The sequence below is a fragment of the Panthera uncia genome, chromosome D1 (genome assembly GCF_023721935.1).
Source record: "Panthera uncia isolate 11264 chromosome D1, Puncia_PCG_1.0, whole genome shotgun sequence".
NCBI classification, from domain to species: domain Eukaryota; kingdom Metazoa; phylum Chordata; class Mammalia; order Carnivora; family Felidae; genus Panthera; species Panthera uncia.
This window is the reverse complement of record NC_064808.1, coordinates 13093212-13110767: the sequence shown is the minus strand read 5'-3', so window position 1 is coordinate 13110767 and position 17556 is coordinate 13093212. Positions and strand designations below refer to the sequence as shown.

General features: G+C 36.4%; 2 protein-coding genes across 2 annotated transcripts in view; both read left to right on the top strand.

Annotated features, from left to right (window-relative positions):
* LOC125933715 (olfactory receptor 1052-like) overlaps positions 1-16606 on the top strand; it is a 17191-nt gene extending 585 nt beyond the window's left edge. Inside the window, exons 2-3 of the mRNA XM_049646822.1 lie at positions 14643-14695; positions 15541-16606. Coding sequence (XP_049502779.1) covers positions 15668-16606 — 939 coding nt within the window. The 5' untranslated portion in view covers positions 14643-14695; positions 15541-15667. The remainder of the gene's footprint in view (positions 1-14642; positions 14696-15540) is intronic.
* On the top strand, positions 5557-6495 carry LOC125911433 (olfactory receptor 5AS1). The gene has a single exon (XM_049615286.1). It carries the CDS (start codon positions 5557-5559, stop codon positions 6493-6495), a length of 939 nt encoding a protein of 312 aa, XP_049471243.1.
* Positions 16607-17556: the final 950 nt, after the last annotated feature.

Genomic DNA, 17556 nt, shown 5'->3' with positions numbered 1-17556 from the left:
AAGAAAGAAAGAAAGAAAGAAAGAAAGAAAGAAAGAAAGAAAGAAAGTGATTTTGGCATCTGATCTTTTGTTATTAAAGATCTGACCTTTTGCTTATTAAATAAGAAACCCTCTAGTTGCAACAAAAGTGATTTTAATTTTCCCACTAGCCATAAGAAAGAAGCCAGATGTTTACAATGTAATGTCTAGCATCCTGGATTTACCTGTTTTCCATTCTGTCTACCTTAAGAGTCTTAAGGTACAGACTCTACACCATTGCCGATAACTTAAAAGCTAGAACTGTATTTGAATTGCCAAGAAATACTGCTGTAAATGCTGCTATAATTGTTAAAGAAAGCTAACCGTTATTAAATGAATGCAATGTGCTGAACAAGGGGCTAGGTTTTACATGCATTGTCCCAATCCTCACATGAATATGATGAGATGGACAATTATTATTCATAATTTAAAAATTAATAACCACCGGGCGCCTGGGTGGCTCAGTCAGTTGAGCGTCCAACTTCAGCTCAGGTCACAATCTCACTGTCCGTGAGTTCGAGCCCCGCCTCGGGCTCTGGGCCGATGGCTCAGAGCCTGGAGCCTGCTTCCGATTCTGTGTCTCCCTCTCTCTCTGCCCCTCCCCCGTTCATGCTCTGTCTCTCTCTGTCTCAAAAATAAATAAACGTTAAAAAAAATTAAAAAAAATAATAACCACGAGGCTAAATAAGTAGCTTAATGGCTCACAGTTACAAAATGGCAAAACTCCTAATCAGATCCAGGTTGCCTGAGTCATAAGCTCTTACTCCAGCATCTTATCATTCAAGGCACATTTTCTTATAGTCACTCAGATAATTGAATGCTAAACAAAAATCCGGGTGCCTAGGATTCTTCTCAATAGTATTGAGACTGTACTTTAGAATCCCCTCAAATACTGAATGCTTTAAAGTGTCTTTCAGCATCTGATAGAAATCTCAGAATTTACAGGAGAGAGCATTTTTTTGTTGTTGTTCAGTACTATTAAAATGTTTACTTTATTCAGTCAAACATTTTCCAGTGATGGAGACACGTGTTGTTTCCTAACTGGCTATATTAGAGTCGATTATATTACCAGTTTTCATCTTTCTCATTTAAAAGAAGCCATTTAAGGGGTGCCTGGGTGGCTCAGTTAGTTGAGAATCTGACTCTTGAATTTGGCTTAGGTCATAATCCCAGGGTCTTGGGATCGAGCCCCGAGTCGGGCTCTGAGCCGAGTGTGGAGGCTGCTTGAGATTCTCTCTCTCTCTCTCTCTCTCTCTCTCTCTCTGTTTCTCTCTCTGTCTCTCCCTCTGCCCTTCTCCCTTGTGTTTTCTTTCTCTATAAAATAAAAAATAATACTAAAATAAAATAAAATAAATAAAATAAAATAAAATAAAATAAAATAAAATAAAATAAAAAATATAAAATAAAATAAACCCTTCAAGCCATACCACTGGAAACAAAGTGGTTGCACATCCCAAGTCCTCCTGGGGTTGGGGATTATCTTGAGGTAATGTCCCACTTGTCACACACTGGGAGATAAATACTCATCCCTCATAAGATCCATTTGTAAAATTTGGAGAGAAGTGTTGTCAACAGCTTATACAAGATAAATTCTACAATTCAGAATTCTAGATGGTGCTAAGGTAGGTGACTGCTGCGAATGGGACAGTGTAACGAAAATAATGTTGTCTTAGAGAAAAGGTTATGCTCACTGATTATCTGTGGTATTTTCTTAGTTTATGTGTATATGTGGGCCAGGGGAGTAGACAGGGGATGATAGAGGCATTAATCTGCACTTACCTTACCTAGAGCTTTTTCCAAAAGTACCGCTTCATTCATTTTGCTCATTATTGCCAGGAGGCGAAAGCTGACTTGTGTCTAGGTTGGAATTTGGGAAAATCCAATGATTTAATTAATTGAGTAAAGCTTAAGTAAGCTCACCCTCATCAGTAAGGCGAATCTCACTTTCTATGAGCACATACGTATATTTGCATACAATGTGACTATTTTGTGTTTGTGCCTATAAATATCAATTTAGGGAACTTGTGACTTTATGTCAGATATTGAATAATCATAATGGCATTAATGGTAATAATAGATAATAATGAATCCATTTGGTGCATCTCTAATACAATAAGTTCTATAAATGGTGCTATAAATTATCCACGTTAATCCTGGTTTCAACCTTCTTTGTGGGATATTATTACGTTAATAAATGAAATAAAACAATTCAGGGACACAAACCTTGAATGGCTTACAAAACCTTAGAGACCACATCTGAGGTTAAAGTCAACTTTGGCTACCCCAAATCTTGCGTGTTTAACCACTACGGCACGGTGCCATTAGCTTGTTGATACCAATGGGAAAATAAAACATGTTTCAAGGAACGTGCCTGATTTTGAGAATTTCTATTAATATTCTACAAACAAAGATCAAAGTGTCCTACCCCGTCATGAAGCTCTTGAATATGCAGTCTTGTTTGCCTTACAGGACAATTCTATACAGTGAATAAAGTGGGTCTGATTTCATAAACAAGGATAGGTTGGCGTAAAGATGGAATGATTTGTAGTAGAAGAACCAGAATTAGAGCTCAGGTATCCAGACACTTCTTTTTTCCTATTTCCTAGTCCTTGCTATAGCCTCTTTTGCACCAGTGATAGCAAAATCAAGCCCGATAAGCAGGCAAACGTGACGATCTGGAGGTCTCAGTGTAGAGTGTTGTTACTCGTATAGCCAAAAAGCTGATGCTAATAGTGATATCTTGTCTGATACAACCCTTGGGAACCAATGACGAAAAACCTCCTAAATTTGGTACGCTTTTGTTATTTAGCGGGTTCTTTAACACTAATTCTTTAATTGGAAGGTTCACACAAATTATTTAGAGGAAACCTTGTTATGATTATTGAATTGATTCCTTTTAAAAATTTTATTATTTATTTTGAGAGAGAGAGGGCGCAAGCAGGGGAGGGGTGGAGAGAAAGAGAGAATCCCAAGTAGGCACCAGGCTATCAGTGCCTGGTGATAGGGGCACTGGTAATAGGGAGGGGCTGGGCCTCACAAACCATGAGATCATGACCTGAGCCAAAATCAAGAGTTGGAGGCTTAACTGATTGAATTACTCGGGCACCCCATGATTATTGGATTGATTCTTTAACCACTGAATCTGTGCGAACGCCTTATTTAAAGTTCAATGTAGAATGTAGTTACAGCAAATAATTAATTATAGATTCTCTAGCCACTTTAATCACTGAGTTTATTTATTTATTTAAAAATGTTTAATGTTTATTTATTTTTGAGAGAGAGAGAGTGGGAGTGGGGGAAGGGCAGAGGGAGAGGGAGACACAGAGTCCGAAGCAGGCTCCAGGCTCTGAGCGGTCAGCACAGAGCCCAACACTGGGCTCGAATTCATGAGCTGTGAGATCATGACTTGAACTGAAGTTGGACACTTAACCAACTGAGTCACCCAGGTGCCCCACTGAATTGAGTTTTTTTTTTTTTTTTTAATTTTTTTTTCAACGTTTTTTATTTATTTTTGGGACAGAGAGAGACAGAGCATGAACGGGGGAGGGGCAGAGAGAGAGGGAGACACAGAATCGGAAACAGGCTCCAGGCTCCGAGCCATCAGCCCAGAGCCTGACGCGGGGCTCGAACTCACGGACAGTGAGATCGTGACCTGGCTGAAGTCGGACGCTTAACCGACTGCGCCATCCAGGCGCCCCTGAATTGAGTTTTTAAACCACTACTTTAGAGAAAAAAGAAAAGACAGATTTAAGTTAGGATGTGAATATTACATAAAGCTTAGAAATGACAGTTGCACAGCATAGCCATGTAAACTTTTTTCTCTTTTATTTTAAGAGTTTGGATTGTTTCCCCATAGTTTCTGACATTCACCTTACATGTTTTCTTAGTCAAGTTCTTCCTTTCTACAATCTGGTTCTCAAAGAAGACGGACCACTCTTCTAAGTGTATCTGGAAGATTGCAGATGATTTTGTTGGGCGAGGCGACACTCTGAGGTTACCAAGCATGGCAGAGAGAATAGACCTCCAATATTTAATTGCCTTACTACTCACTACAGTGTTCCTCTAACATTACTAATCTTTAACTTCCTGCTGAATATATTCCATCACACTATGATTTATTTTGTATTTACACACATTCTGTTTTTTTTTCCTTGATTAATTTCCCTCTGGTTATATAGCATATATTTTCTCATATAGCTAGCTTAGAAGTTCATTAATGAGTGCAGAGATACAGTTTTTCCTCAAGACACTTCCTGTTTCCGGGATCTCACATCAGACATTGTCTTATCTCAGAGGTAAGAAAGAAACAAAAACCCTAGGAGAGAAAAGCAATACTTATAGGACACGCGTATAAGATTTACTACTGTGAAACAATATATTTACATAGAACACACACACACACACACTTTTCTTTATAAGAAAGCACAGATTGTGTATCCATGTTGTCAAAAATAAGATGAATTTTGAGACACCTGAGTATTTCATTAAAAAAATTTTCCTTCCCCTGCTCACACATGTGCTCTTTCTCTCTCAAAATAAACAAATAAACTTTTAAAAGGGGTTCCTGGGTATCTCAGTTGGTTACGTGGCTGACTCTTGGTTTTAGCTCAGGTCATGATCTCACACTTCATGAGATCAAGCCCCACATGAGGTCACCATGCTGTCAGCATGGAGGTTACTTGGGATTCTCTCTCCCTTTCTCTCTGCCCCTTCCTGTCTCATGCTGTCACTCTCTCTCTCTCCTTGTCTCTATCTCTCTCTCTCAAAACAAATAAATAGGCTTTAAAAACTGAGTATTGAGTAAGCAATTAAAAAGAAACAAGATGTCCATTTATTTGCTTTAACGAATTTTATTTAATAAATTCTCATATTAGTGTTTATGAGATGCCAGTAACATAAACAATATTTACAAATATCCACTCATTTATTCCTCTAATCATCACAGAGTGGTTAAATAATTTAATCATTCTCACGCAACCAGTAAGCAGGAAAGCTAGGATTTGAATCCTTTCATCTCTTACAATAACTACTATGCCTTAACTGTTAAGTTCAACTACTTCCCAAGATCACAGTTATTTTTCTGTAGAATTATCTACAGAAAGTGGTAACTTTCTTCCTAGAGTTTTTCTCAACTTTCCTTTACATGGCAGAATGGGATTTCAGGATGGAAAAATAAAGCTTTGCTTCGAGGATTTTGCCAACTTTCACAATTCTACTGGTCTTAATCAACCAAGCCACATTCATCCCATTTCTGCTTGGAAGGAACAAATACATTCTTCATGCCTCCCAAAACACCACCTCTGAATAACATCTTCTAGTGTCAACAAAGATTTTTAATTACCTTTTTTAAAGAAAGTGACAGAAAAGAAAAAAAAAAAGCAAATGTCACAGAAAAGGCCATCATAACTATGATTTTATTATCCTTCTATTTGCTTCCTTAGAAGAGAGAGTGAAGATGTTCTTGCTTCATACATCACTCAAGTCAACACGTGTGTTCTGATCCCATCTCTTTTGGACAAGGAAAACAAGAAAACCAGGATGTTGGAGAGTAATTATACCATGCCAACTGAGTTTCTTCTTGTTGGATTCACAGATTATTTGCCTCTCAGGGTCACACTCTTCTTGGTATTTCTTATAGTCTATACGCTAACTGTGGTGGGAAATCTGGGTTTAATAATCTTAGTTCATATCAATCCAAGCCTTCAAACCCCCATGTATTATTTTCTCAGCAACCTGTCTTTCTTAGACATCTGCTATTCTACCGCGATCGCTCCTAAAATGCTGGTGAATTTTTTAGCATCCAGGAAAAGCATCTCTCCCTATGGCTGTGCACTACAAATGTTTTTCTTTGGTTGCTTTGCTGATGCTGAGTGCCTCATTCTGGCAGCAATGGCCTATGACCGCTATGCAGCCATCTGTAACCCATTGCTCTATTCTACCCTTATGTCGAGGAGAGTCTGTATCTGCTTCGTTGTGTTGGCGTACTTCAGCGGGAGTATGACTTCCGTGGTACATGTCTGCCTCACATTCAGGCTGTCATTTTGTGGCTCTAATATTGTCAATCATTTCTTCTGTGATATCCCACCTCTTCTGGCTTTATCATGCACGGACATCCATATCAATGAGCTTCTGCTCTTTGCCTTATGTGGTTTCATCCAGACCAGCACTTCTGTGGTCATATTTATCTCTTACTTCTGTATCCTCATCACTGTTTTGAGCATTAAGTCCTCAGGGGGCAGGAGCAAAACATTCTCCACTTGTACTTCCCATTTCATAGCTGTCTCCTTGTTCTACGGAACACTCCTGTTTATGTACTTACGTCCCACCACTGACTATTCCCTGGACACTGACAAGGTAGTTGCAGTGTTTTATACTGTGGTCTTTCCCATGTTTAACCCAATAATATACAGTTTCAGAAACAGGGATGTAAAAAATGCCCTCAAAAAGCTATTAGAAAGAAACTGGACTTTCAAATGAATAAGAATTAAAATCATTTAAGAATATTCAAGGTAGGGGCGCCTGGGTGGCTCAGTTGTTTAAGTGCCGGACTTTGGCTCAGGTCATGATCCCACAGTTCATGGGTTCGAGCCCCGTGTCAGGTTCTGTGCTGGCAACTCAGAGCCTGGTACCTGCTTCAGATTCTGTCTCTCCCTCTCTCTGCCTCTCCCCCGCTCACCTTCTGTCTCTCTCTCAAAAATAAACATTTAAAAATTTTTAAAAAGGAATATTCAAGGTATAGTCTGCACTTCCAATATCATCATGCCATGAGCACCTTGTATGTCAACTATTTGAAATTTATTATCATTTCTCAGAAATAAAGATAACTATTCATCCTCCATACTTTAAAATGCTTTTGTCTTCTTCTAAAAATCTTCTCTCCAAAATTACTCTACTCTATGAAATATGCTTGAGATAAAATAAGCAATAATATCTCTTTTCCAATTAGTGTTCACAAAATACTTTGTATATTGATTCATTATATTTTTTATCATGTTATACTCAAGGTCTATGTTGACTTGTCTATCAACCCATCCATAAGTAGAAACTCCTTGGCAGCAGGGGATATGTATCTTGGTTATTGTTCCAATTCCTATATAGTACAGGACATATGGCATATTCTCATCACATGTATGTTTAGTGGATGAATGGATGGAATAAATGGATAGATGGATGGGTGGATGGATGGTGAAGTGAGTAAATGTAGCTTCCTGTGTCTGGGAAAATGAGTCTAGATTTTGCACTTTCAGAACACTTATCATCAGGGAAATTGATATCACTCATGATAAACAATGGTGGTTTCGCTGGTTCTTAGGAAGTTAGATAGAAGTCACATAGCAAGGGTCTCTTTAATATTAGTACAGTGTGAGGTTATAACACATTGATTTCTCTGGATGCACTGATTAGTGTAAGAGATCCTCTACTGTTCCATTCACAGTGGGTACATGTGAAAACCAAACAAATTTGTGAAGATCATCAAGATTATAAACTGTATACATTACTAATTATTTGCCCATCTGTTCCTGAGTGAATCTTTGAGTCCCCATCTTCAAAGGGGTGAACAATTGCTCTAGTTATTTTATTATGTATATTGACAACACAAATCGATTGCAGTATAAACACTACTTTCTCTGCAATCACTTCTGGCGATTGAACTATCCGTAGTTGTTCTCATCCTTCGGTTCCCATTTCCTCTTTGTTTTATCTTGACAAAGTTGAAGGAATACATTGTATACATGTGAAAATATGATATTGTTCATTTTCTAGTAAATGTGGAAATATGAGTGACTGGATTAGTTTATAGTGGATGTAACCCTATAAATGGAGATAAGACAACAATAAGATATTGCCCATTGAAATGGGTTGTTTTGGGGATTAAATGAAACAATATATGTAAAGCTACTAATGTATGTATGATTTGAGAACTAGATGTTCAAATATGTATCAATCTCCTAGAAAACATGTAAAACTTGCACTTCTTGTTACAATCTAATGGAATATTAATGTTTATTATTTTTCTACCATTATATTATTATTTGATGTTAAGAAACAGTAAAGGTTTAATTTCCAGAAGAAATTAAGCATTAAAAAATATCTGTGAAGTTCAGGGTGCCTGGGTGGCTCAATCGGTTAAGCATCCAACTTCAGCTCAGTTCTTGATCTCACGGTTCGTGAGTTCGAGCACCCCATTGGGCTCTGTGCTGACAGCTAAGGTCTGGAGACTTCTTCAGATTCTGTGTCTCCCTCTGTCTCTGTCCCTCCCCTGCTCACACTCTGTCTCTCTCTGTCTCTCAAAAAATGAATAAACATTAAAAAAATTAAAAAAAAATCTGTGAAACAGTCCAAATGTTCTGAGATGTTACCAGGAAACAAAAAACAAACAAACAAACAAAATAAAAATAAAGAAAACAAAAGAACAAAAACAAGATAAAAACACAACCTGGATTTCAATATTCAAATCAGTGACCTTCAACTTGTTAAAACACGTGTCCTACTATGAAGCATTTGTTAGAGTACACAATGTCATTCATTTGTAATTGTTTTTTTTTTTTACTAGTTTCTGAAACTTATAGGTTAATTTGAATTATTCTTTTAATTTTAGAATACTCTGTTTTAAAAAAAAACATTGCTGGGAATATTGTGGAATGAGCTGCTTCCTCTTCGTTATCCATCCATTGTGTGATGGACATAAGGTTGCATGAAAAGAAAAATATCAGCTTCCTTGTATGGACCTATTGAATCTAAGACTCATTTTTCCATTTTCCAAAACAAGTTAGTTTTAAAATAAGTAAACCAAAATATATTTGGCTTTTTTTGTTGTTGGCATTGTTTTAATTTTCTTAAGTTTTTGTTTAAATTCTAGTTGGCTAACGTACAGTGGGATACCAATGTCAAGTGTACAATATGGAGATTTGATACTTCCATAGAACACTGGTGTTCATCACAGAAAGTACATTCCTTAACATGTATCACTTGTTTAACCCATCTCCTTGCCCACCGCCCCTCTGGTAACCATCACTTTGTTCTCTATAGTGCAGGGTCTGTTTCTTGGTTTGCCTCCTGCTCTTTCTTCTCTTTTTGCTTTGTTTTTTAAACTCCACATGTGAGTAAAGTCATATGATATTTATCTTTCTCTGATTAACTTATTTCACTCAGCATAATGCTCTCTAGCTGCAGCCATGTCTTTGCCAATGGTAAGATTTCATTCTTTTTTATGACCAAGTAACATTCCATTGTATATACATACAAATACATATAATATATTATAAATAACATGTATAATGTATATATATTATTCATAGTAACAATTTTATTATTAAATTTTTCAATGTCTAATCCTTATCTAAATAACAAATCATTCTTTACATGATTGAACTTTGCATTGATGAAAAGTGAAATTACAAAAGCTTTTAAAATAATGATGGAAATTCTAATGTTTGTCTAGGTTATGTATTGTCTTACAATTTATATTCAAAGTTATATGGATATTTTCTACCCCCCTCTCCTCTCTGTCTCTTCCTTCCTTCCTTCCTTCTTTCCTTCCTTCCTTCCTTCTTTTTTTCCTCCTTTGTTTAATACTAGATCATGAGTGTGTATGGAAAGAGACTTTTTTTAATCCAATGTCACCAGAGTTTCATGAATAATATATGGGAATCTGAATGTAATGAAATTTTCAGTGTGTAGTCAGCAATTAATATACTGATAAGTTACCATTATATCAGACTCCAAATATCATTGATCTAAAATGCTGGAAATTAAGCAATGTGAAGAGTGATTTTGTTTTGGAATATTGTACACATAATTCCCCATCTATTTGTTGACAGACGAATTATTTGTTAGCTTCAAGAACCGCTTTTTCACACAGTAATGACTATACGCTGCTAATTTGCTATCTTATTTTACTTAACAAGCAATGCTTTTCTGTAATAAACATAAAAATAAAACTTTTTTCCTTCTATTTTGATTCATATAACAAAAACAGGGTAGTCTAATTATATAACTAGTGAATTTTCACCATTACATTCCTAAGTGCTCTTAAAAACTGCCACAATATATAGTCTTATTTAATTAAACTATATATTTTCCATTGAATGTATAGATTTCTTTTTATCTTCTTAAGCTTATTAGGTCAATAAATTGAATCAACACAAGAATATAAATGCTTTTTATTTTAATACATGAATATATAAATATAGTGAATTCCAAATTATCTTATTACTTTAATACTGTTTAAAATCATACTAGCATTCCCTTCAACTGTCAACAACCCAGTCTTAAGTCAGTTTCTGAATTACGTATTTGAAATTGGTTTCATGAATATGATAAATCTTAGGATCTAAATTTTCTAAAACTTTGTGTTTTATGAGCTTAAGTTTATTGTTTCTGTATTAAATCTAATCTTCCTGGGATTCAAAATATTCCCCACTTATGAAGCAGCTAACCCATCTCAAGAAAGTTAGAGATTGCATTGCAGAAAACTCAAGTTGTGTATCAGCCATGGCATTTTTGGCCAGTATTTAAGATTATCTTCTGGTCATTGACACTGATCCTTTGTTAGAGTTATTAAAACAATGTCTTTACAAATTATGAAAAAGCTGGTTTTATAGTATGTGCCATTAATTTGGCTACATTTAATAATATTGGGGTTTTTTTCCTGCTTCTAATTCCCAACCTTCCTAATTTTTTTCTGCTTCATTATGTAGGTAACTTTATTTATCCATTGACTGTTTTGTTGGATTTTGAACATTTTTTTCCTGTGATTGCATGGTAATATCTTCCATTTTGTATCTAAAGACACTCTAATTTTGTTTTATTGGAATCTTCACAACTGCATATAATTTTGTGATATGAATTTGATTTTTGCACAATATTTGGACTGACATGACTTTATTATTTTATTTATCTGCATATGTTGTAACTAACTTGCTTTTACGTTGAAATAGCTAAGGCATTCTAATTAGCAATACGCTTTAATAAAACCATCCACCACCCTCTCCCAAATGTATAAATAGTGAATATATTATTTGTATGATTGAAGAGAGATGAATATGAAATTATGCAAAAAGCTAATAAAACTATGTGAAACATATGCAAAAACCCCGCAGTGTCTCATGTGTCTCCTACCACTTCAGTAGAATGAAAGCTAAAAAAAGAATTACAAGGCACAGTCCACAGCTCTATGATTCCTATTGAATTATTGCTGAAAAGAAAAGCATACATTTTAATTTTTTATATATTTTTTAATGTTATTTTATTTGATTTTGAGAGAGACGGAACGTGAGTGGGGGAGGGGCGGAAAGAGAGGGAGACAGTGAATCCGAAGCAGGCTCCAGGCTCTGAACGGTCAACACATGGTCCAATGTGGGGCTCAAAACAACAAACCGTGAGATCATGACCTGAGCCGGGGTCAGATGCTCCCTGGACTGAGTCACCCAGGCACTCTGAGAAAAGCATACATTTTTATGTAAATAAACCAAAAGGAGAGTGTACAATTCAATCAATGCTCTGTGTGTGTGTGTATGTGTGTGTGTGTGTAAAATCTCATAAAAAGTGTAAATGTAAATTTATGTCAATGATTATTAAAGTTCGGAGAGTAAAATGTTATGCGTTTCCTTATATCAATTTCATAATGAACCAATGAGGGAGACAAAACATGTATGAATGTCCCCATTTCACAGGGGGAAAAAAAAGGTCAGTCTGAGCTCTTTCACCATGAGAACACTTGAACGTTTGTCTGAGTCGCATGCCTGTGATTGGAACACTTTTCTTCAGTTCCTGCACTAGGTTTATTCTCTGTATCGTTTATTCATCTTGACCCCAAGATGTTTGAGCGTTTTATGTACGAAAGGGAGTGCATTTTATCAAAGTGAAAGCAGAGACATCTAGCGGATGGTGATTGAGGAGACTTCAGCCACGTGGCATGATTAGCTCTAGTCATAAGAGACTGGGAAGGACGCTAATGATCCAACCTGTGGACATCTGAGATTCACATCTACACGTGAGCTACAGCTCATGTCCCCCAAAGAAAAGCCACCAAACGTTACAAAAATCTCCGCTCTCAACAATCAGTCTTTGAAGAATCATGAAAACCTGGTCTTCTTTACCAGATATTCTGTTTACTCTGGACTTTGCTTTGTTGTGAATGTGTTTAAGAAGTGGTAACGTAGCTTTATATAAAACTTTTAATATTTCCTATCTCCTCACCCTAAAAGAATCTGTTACCAGCTCTATGATTTCAGTAATGTTCCCAAATAGACAGAAAACAACGTCCTAACTTGTGGGTTATTTAGATTTCAAAGGTTTTCTTCTCATGTTATGAAAAAAGGGCAATGTGTATATAATCCTGCTGCACTTAATGTTTTCATGTATGCATGTGTGTTTACAATATTTAATATGTAGTTGATGCAGTAACTTAAGGCTATTTACGCATATTTTTGCAAAGTCCTTAAAATAGAATATCTGAGAATTATAATGTTTTTATATCGCAAGGAAAATACTTTCTTTCATATCTATATAATAACATTTTGGAATATTTTGAAAACATTTGGAACATTTTGGAAATATTTTAGATATAATTTTATTTGATGGCTCCAATAATAATATTTTAAGAATTATTTTTCTATTTTCCTTGAGTTTGTCACTGCATCCTGTCTGTGATCAAACCAGGGCATGCACACAGACACTTGATTTTCAGAGCTTAACACTGTTTTCACTGCAGCCAGCTGATACGTCTTCCCACTAGAAATCTAGTGTGCCTGGATAAAATAGTCCTCAAATCAAGGTGTATTGTTTTTAAAGTAGACTAGATAAACTATAGTTTCAAACTTGCAGAAAACCCATTTTTTCCTCTTTCCCTACATTTAGGGAAATACATAAAATACATAAAAGGGAAAATCATGCAAACATTTAGGGAAATACATAAAATACATAAAAGGGAAAATCATGCAAACTCTTCCGTGTTGGTTCCTTTTTATAGTTTCTTACAAATAGGCAAAATATAAGGCAAATTAAGGGCTAAGCTATGGTGGAACCAAGCCTTCCTCATTCTGCTATACTCCAGAATGCCATGTTCCCATGATGCTAAACAGCCTTGCAGGAGAAAAATATTGCTGCTCAGAAACCTACACAAAGTACGTTTTACCTCTAATTTTTTTTTAATTTTTGTTCTTGTTTTTGTTTTAGGTTGAGTTTATTTCCAGGTTATTTTTTTTAATTGTTAATGTTTATTTATTTTTGAAGGAGAGAGAAACAGAGCATGAGCAGGGGAGGAGCAGAGAGAGAAGGAGACACAGAATCCGAAGCAGGCTCCAGGCTCTGAGCTGTCAGCACAGAGCCTGACGCAGGGCTCGAACCCATGCACCGCGAGATCATGACTTGAGGGGAAGTTGGGCACTTAACCGACTGAGCCACCCAGGTGCCCCTCCAGGTTAAAAATTTGATTTTATACTTTATGATCTGGTTTTATTAACAGAAAAAAAAGTACTGGTAATTTCCACAAATAGTTCCTTCTTTGCCTTGTATACAATTGAACATGGATTTGCTGTGTTTCTCAGGGCCACTGATTTAAAATACAGATAGGATCTAATTAAAAAAATTTTTAACGTTTTATTTATTTTTTGAGACAGGGAGAGACAGAGCATGAACAGGGGAGGGTCAGAGAGAGGGAGACACAGAATCTGAAACAGGCTCCAGGCTCTGAGCTGTCTGCACAGAGCCCGACGCGGGGCTCGAACTCACGGACCGCGAGATCATGACCTGAGCCAAAGTCAGCCGCTTAACCGACTGAGCCACCCAGGCGCCCCGATAGGATCTAATTTATAACCTCAGTTGATAAGAAATAATTTTATACTTACAGAATGAAGATTTTGCTTTTGATTTAGCAATACCATAAAGATCATATTCCAAGCTTCCCCTTATCCCTACTTTAGTAGACCTCAAATTCCATAGAGCACAATTTTTTTGAGATCTCTAATGCCTTTTTTAAAAATGCATGTTTGTTGTTCTAAGACACCGATTTTTGGTAATTTTTATAGTAATGATAATACAGAAGTAATATACTGCAGAATAGGGTACCTATCATCTGTTTTTACTCCCTCTTCTTTACCTTTCTTCATGGCACTTATTATTACTGTATATAGTATATCAATGCTTGTTTATTTATTTCTCTAATAAAATGTGAGCTACTTGAAAGCATGGCATGTTTCTTGCTCACTGCTTCATTTCTAGCAAATTTAACATTTCTTGGCATAAGGTAGTAAGTAAGAATACCTATTGAGTGCATGAAAGTGTATATGAATGAATGAACTTATTAATATTTAACCATAAATATTATTGAATAAGTATAATATGTCAAAAAACAAGTGAAACTCTGTGGCAGTCTCCATTTTTGAAAGCAGGCATATCTGATAGGTATAGTTTTGGTCCCTCACACTCGTATCTTGTTTCTATACATTGGGTTTTTGGAGGTTTTGTTTTAAGGATGATAAAAAAAACAAAGATGTAAAGAAGAAATTATACAAAGATGCAAAAGGGAAGGATTTTCAAATTAAATTGTCCTGCTAGTTTTTGATTGGCCTTAACAATATCAAATGAAGAAAAGATTGTTCTACCTCTTTCTCTCAATTCAGCTCTTTCGGAGGACATGGTCATTGAACTTGCGAGTGTGGAATCTGGGCAAAAGGTGAGGCAAAATAAAGTTCTGATGTTTGAGATTTGGAAAGGAAAAGGGTTGCCTATTATGAAAGTCAGAATCATGAGTTAACTGGGTATTAAAAAGTAGGAACAGGGGCACCTGGCTGGCTCAGTCAGGAGGCAGCGACTTCAGCTCAGGTCATGATCTCATGGTTCATGAGTTTGAGCCCCACATTGGGCTCTGTGTTGATGGTGCAGAGCCTTTTTGGGATTCTCTCTCTCTCCCTCTCTCTCAGCCCCTCCCCCCACCTCTCAAAATAGATACATAAACTAAAAAAAAAAAAAAAGTAGGAACAGTTTGGCCAAAAGATAAGGAAATTTTTTTTTAAGTTTTATTTATTTATTTGAGAGAGAGAGAGAGAGAGAGAGAGAGAGAGAGAGATAGAGGAGACAGAGAGAGACAGAGAATCCAAAGCAGGCTCCAGGCTCTGAGCTGTCAGCACAGAGCCTGATGCATGGTTCGAATACACGAATCATGAGATCATGACTGGAGCCAAAGTCAGATGCTTAACCAACTGAGTCATCCCGGTGCCCGAAGAAATAATTTCTCTAATAAGGTGCAACAGTGTGTAGCCCATGTAAGCAGAGGACTTGTATATGTCCTAGAATGAGTCAGAGGTTTGATATGAAGCATAGTCGTGTTTGACTGTCAGTTCTACCAATTAATAATTTCTTGTCAGAGAGTTTCTGTTTTGTAATATTTATGATGTGGAAACTGAGAAGCAGGGAATAAAATAATCTCCAGTTCCCAAAATTTAAGACACTGTAGATGAATTGTCCGGTACTTTTATAGTCCACTGCTGAAGTTAATTTCTTTCTTTCAACCAACTATAGGGTAGACATTAATGTCCCAATGCTATTATGGATCCTGGATCATGGAGGAAATTATATACATATATCTTTTTTCATCTGAGAGATATCACCTTGCTCTGCGACTGAAAAGCTACATGAACCTGAATGCATGGCAGGTTGGAACCAGACAGGGGTGAAGGAATTCCTTCTGGTAGGTTTAACTGAAAACCCTAATTTGCAGATCCCTCTCTTTTTCCTTTTCACCCTTATTTATTCCATCACTCTGGCAGGTAATTGGGGGATGATTATCTTGATCTGGTTAAATACCCAACTTCATACTCCAATGTACTTTTTCCTTAGCAACCTCTCTTTTTGTGATATCTGCTACTCTACTGTCTTTGCTCCAAAGATGTTGGTCAATTTTCTATCAAAACAAAAAGCTAGCACATTTTCTGGTTGTGTTCTACAGAGTTTCTTTTTTGCAGTTTATGTAACCACAGAGGGCATCCTTCTGTCTATGATGGCTTATGACCGCTATGTGGCAATAGCTAATCCCTTGTCGTACACACTCATAATGACCCAAAAGGTTTGTATTCAGATGGTCCTTGCGTCATACTTGGGTGGGCTCATTAATTCGTTGACACACACAATAGGTTTGCTCAAGCTAGATTTCTGTGGTCCTAACATCGTGAATCATTATTTCTGTGACATTCCCCCTCTTCTGAGACTCTCTTGCTCTGATGCCCATAACAATGAGATGCTACTTTTAGTTTTCTCTGGGGTCATTGCAATGTTCACTTTCACTATCATCATGGTCTCTTATACGTGCATCATCATTGCCATCCAGAGAATCCGCTCAGCTGAGGGGAGGCACAAAGCCTTCTCCACTTGTGCCTCTCACCTCACTGCTGTGACCTTATTCTATGGGTCTGTAACCTTTAGTTACATCCAGCCAAGTTCTCAGTATTCTCTGGAACAGGAGAAAGTCTCTGCTGTGTTTTATACATTGGTTATCCCCATGCTGAACCCACTGATTTATAGCCTACGCAATAAGGATGTAAAAGAGGCAGCAAAAAGGTCGATGTGGTGGAAGAGAACCCCCACCTGACACAACCTTGGTGGTGGCTTTGTTGACCTAACATTAAATTGATAGCCTTTCCTGAAAATTGTATCACAGACACAAATGCCAACAAAACTATAATCAAGATAGTCTTATGAAATTGAAGACATAAGTGTTGAGTTTGACATGAGTGTTAAGTGTTGAGAATTAATGGAAAATTACTGGAAAATCACTCTATTTGACTATTCATTGTTTTGTGACTTAACAGTTCCTTTCTCTCAAGAGCTAATACATTTTTTTTCTGAGAAATTCTGATGCTAAACTGTGAAAGAGTTCAGCATGGATTTAAAAGAATCTGACATTGGTTCAAATGAAAAGAACATTCCAATACTCCAACAAATGCACTCTTATCTGAGAGGAAGAATGAAATAGTCCCTTGGCTTGATTATCTTGGAATCAGATCTTTTTGGTTGTTGTTGTTCTAAAAATGCTGCCTTTGAAGTAAGGACATATATTTCCACTTCTGTATTTAAGTTACATATTTTAGTGATATCTTTGAAGAGTGGTTATAGAAGAAATGGCATTCATTAGTTATAGTTTATTCATTCAACACACTTCTGTTGAATCGCTTTACTTGTACCAAGTATGCTGTGAGATCCAAACACAAATAGATTCAGGACACGGAGCAAAAGGTGTTAGAGGAATGGGTAATAGAGGAATATAATAAAAGAGTCTCCAAAGTGTTGTGTGAAGATGAATGCATTACCTAATATTGGATCGCAAACATTTGGAGAGCATGACTATGTACTGGATAATATAAAATAATATTATGTCATTACTATTATAAATATAAATATAAGTATATGTATATACACTCATACTTATGTACATACAGTAAGTAGAAATTGAGAAAGTAATAAACCAAATGTAGCAATTGCAGTTAGGATCTACAGGTAAAGAACACAGGAGAGATCATCTAAATATTCTTGAAAATCTGT

Bases quoted from the DNA above. Each gene is read 5' to 3' on its own strand.
- LOC125911433 (XM_049615286.1), top strand. From the start codon at position 5,557: ATGTTGGAGAGTAATTATACCATGCCAACTGAGTTTCTTCTTGTTGGA.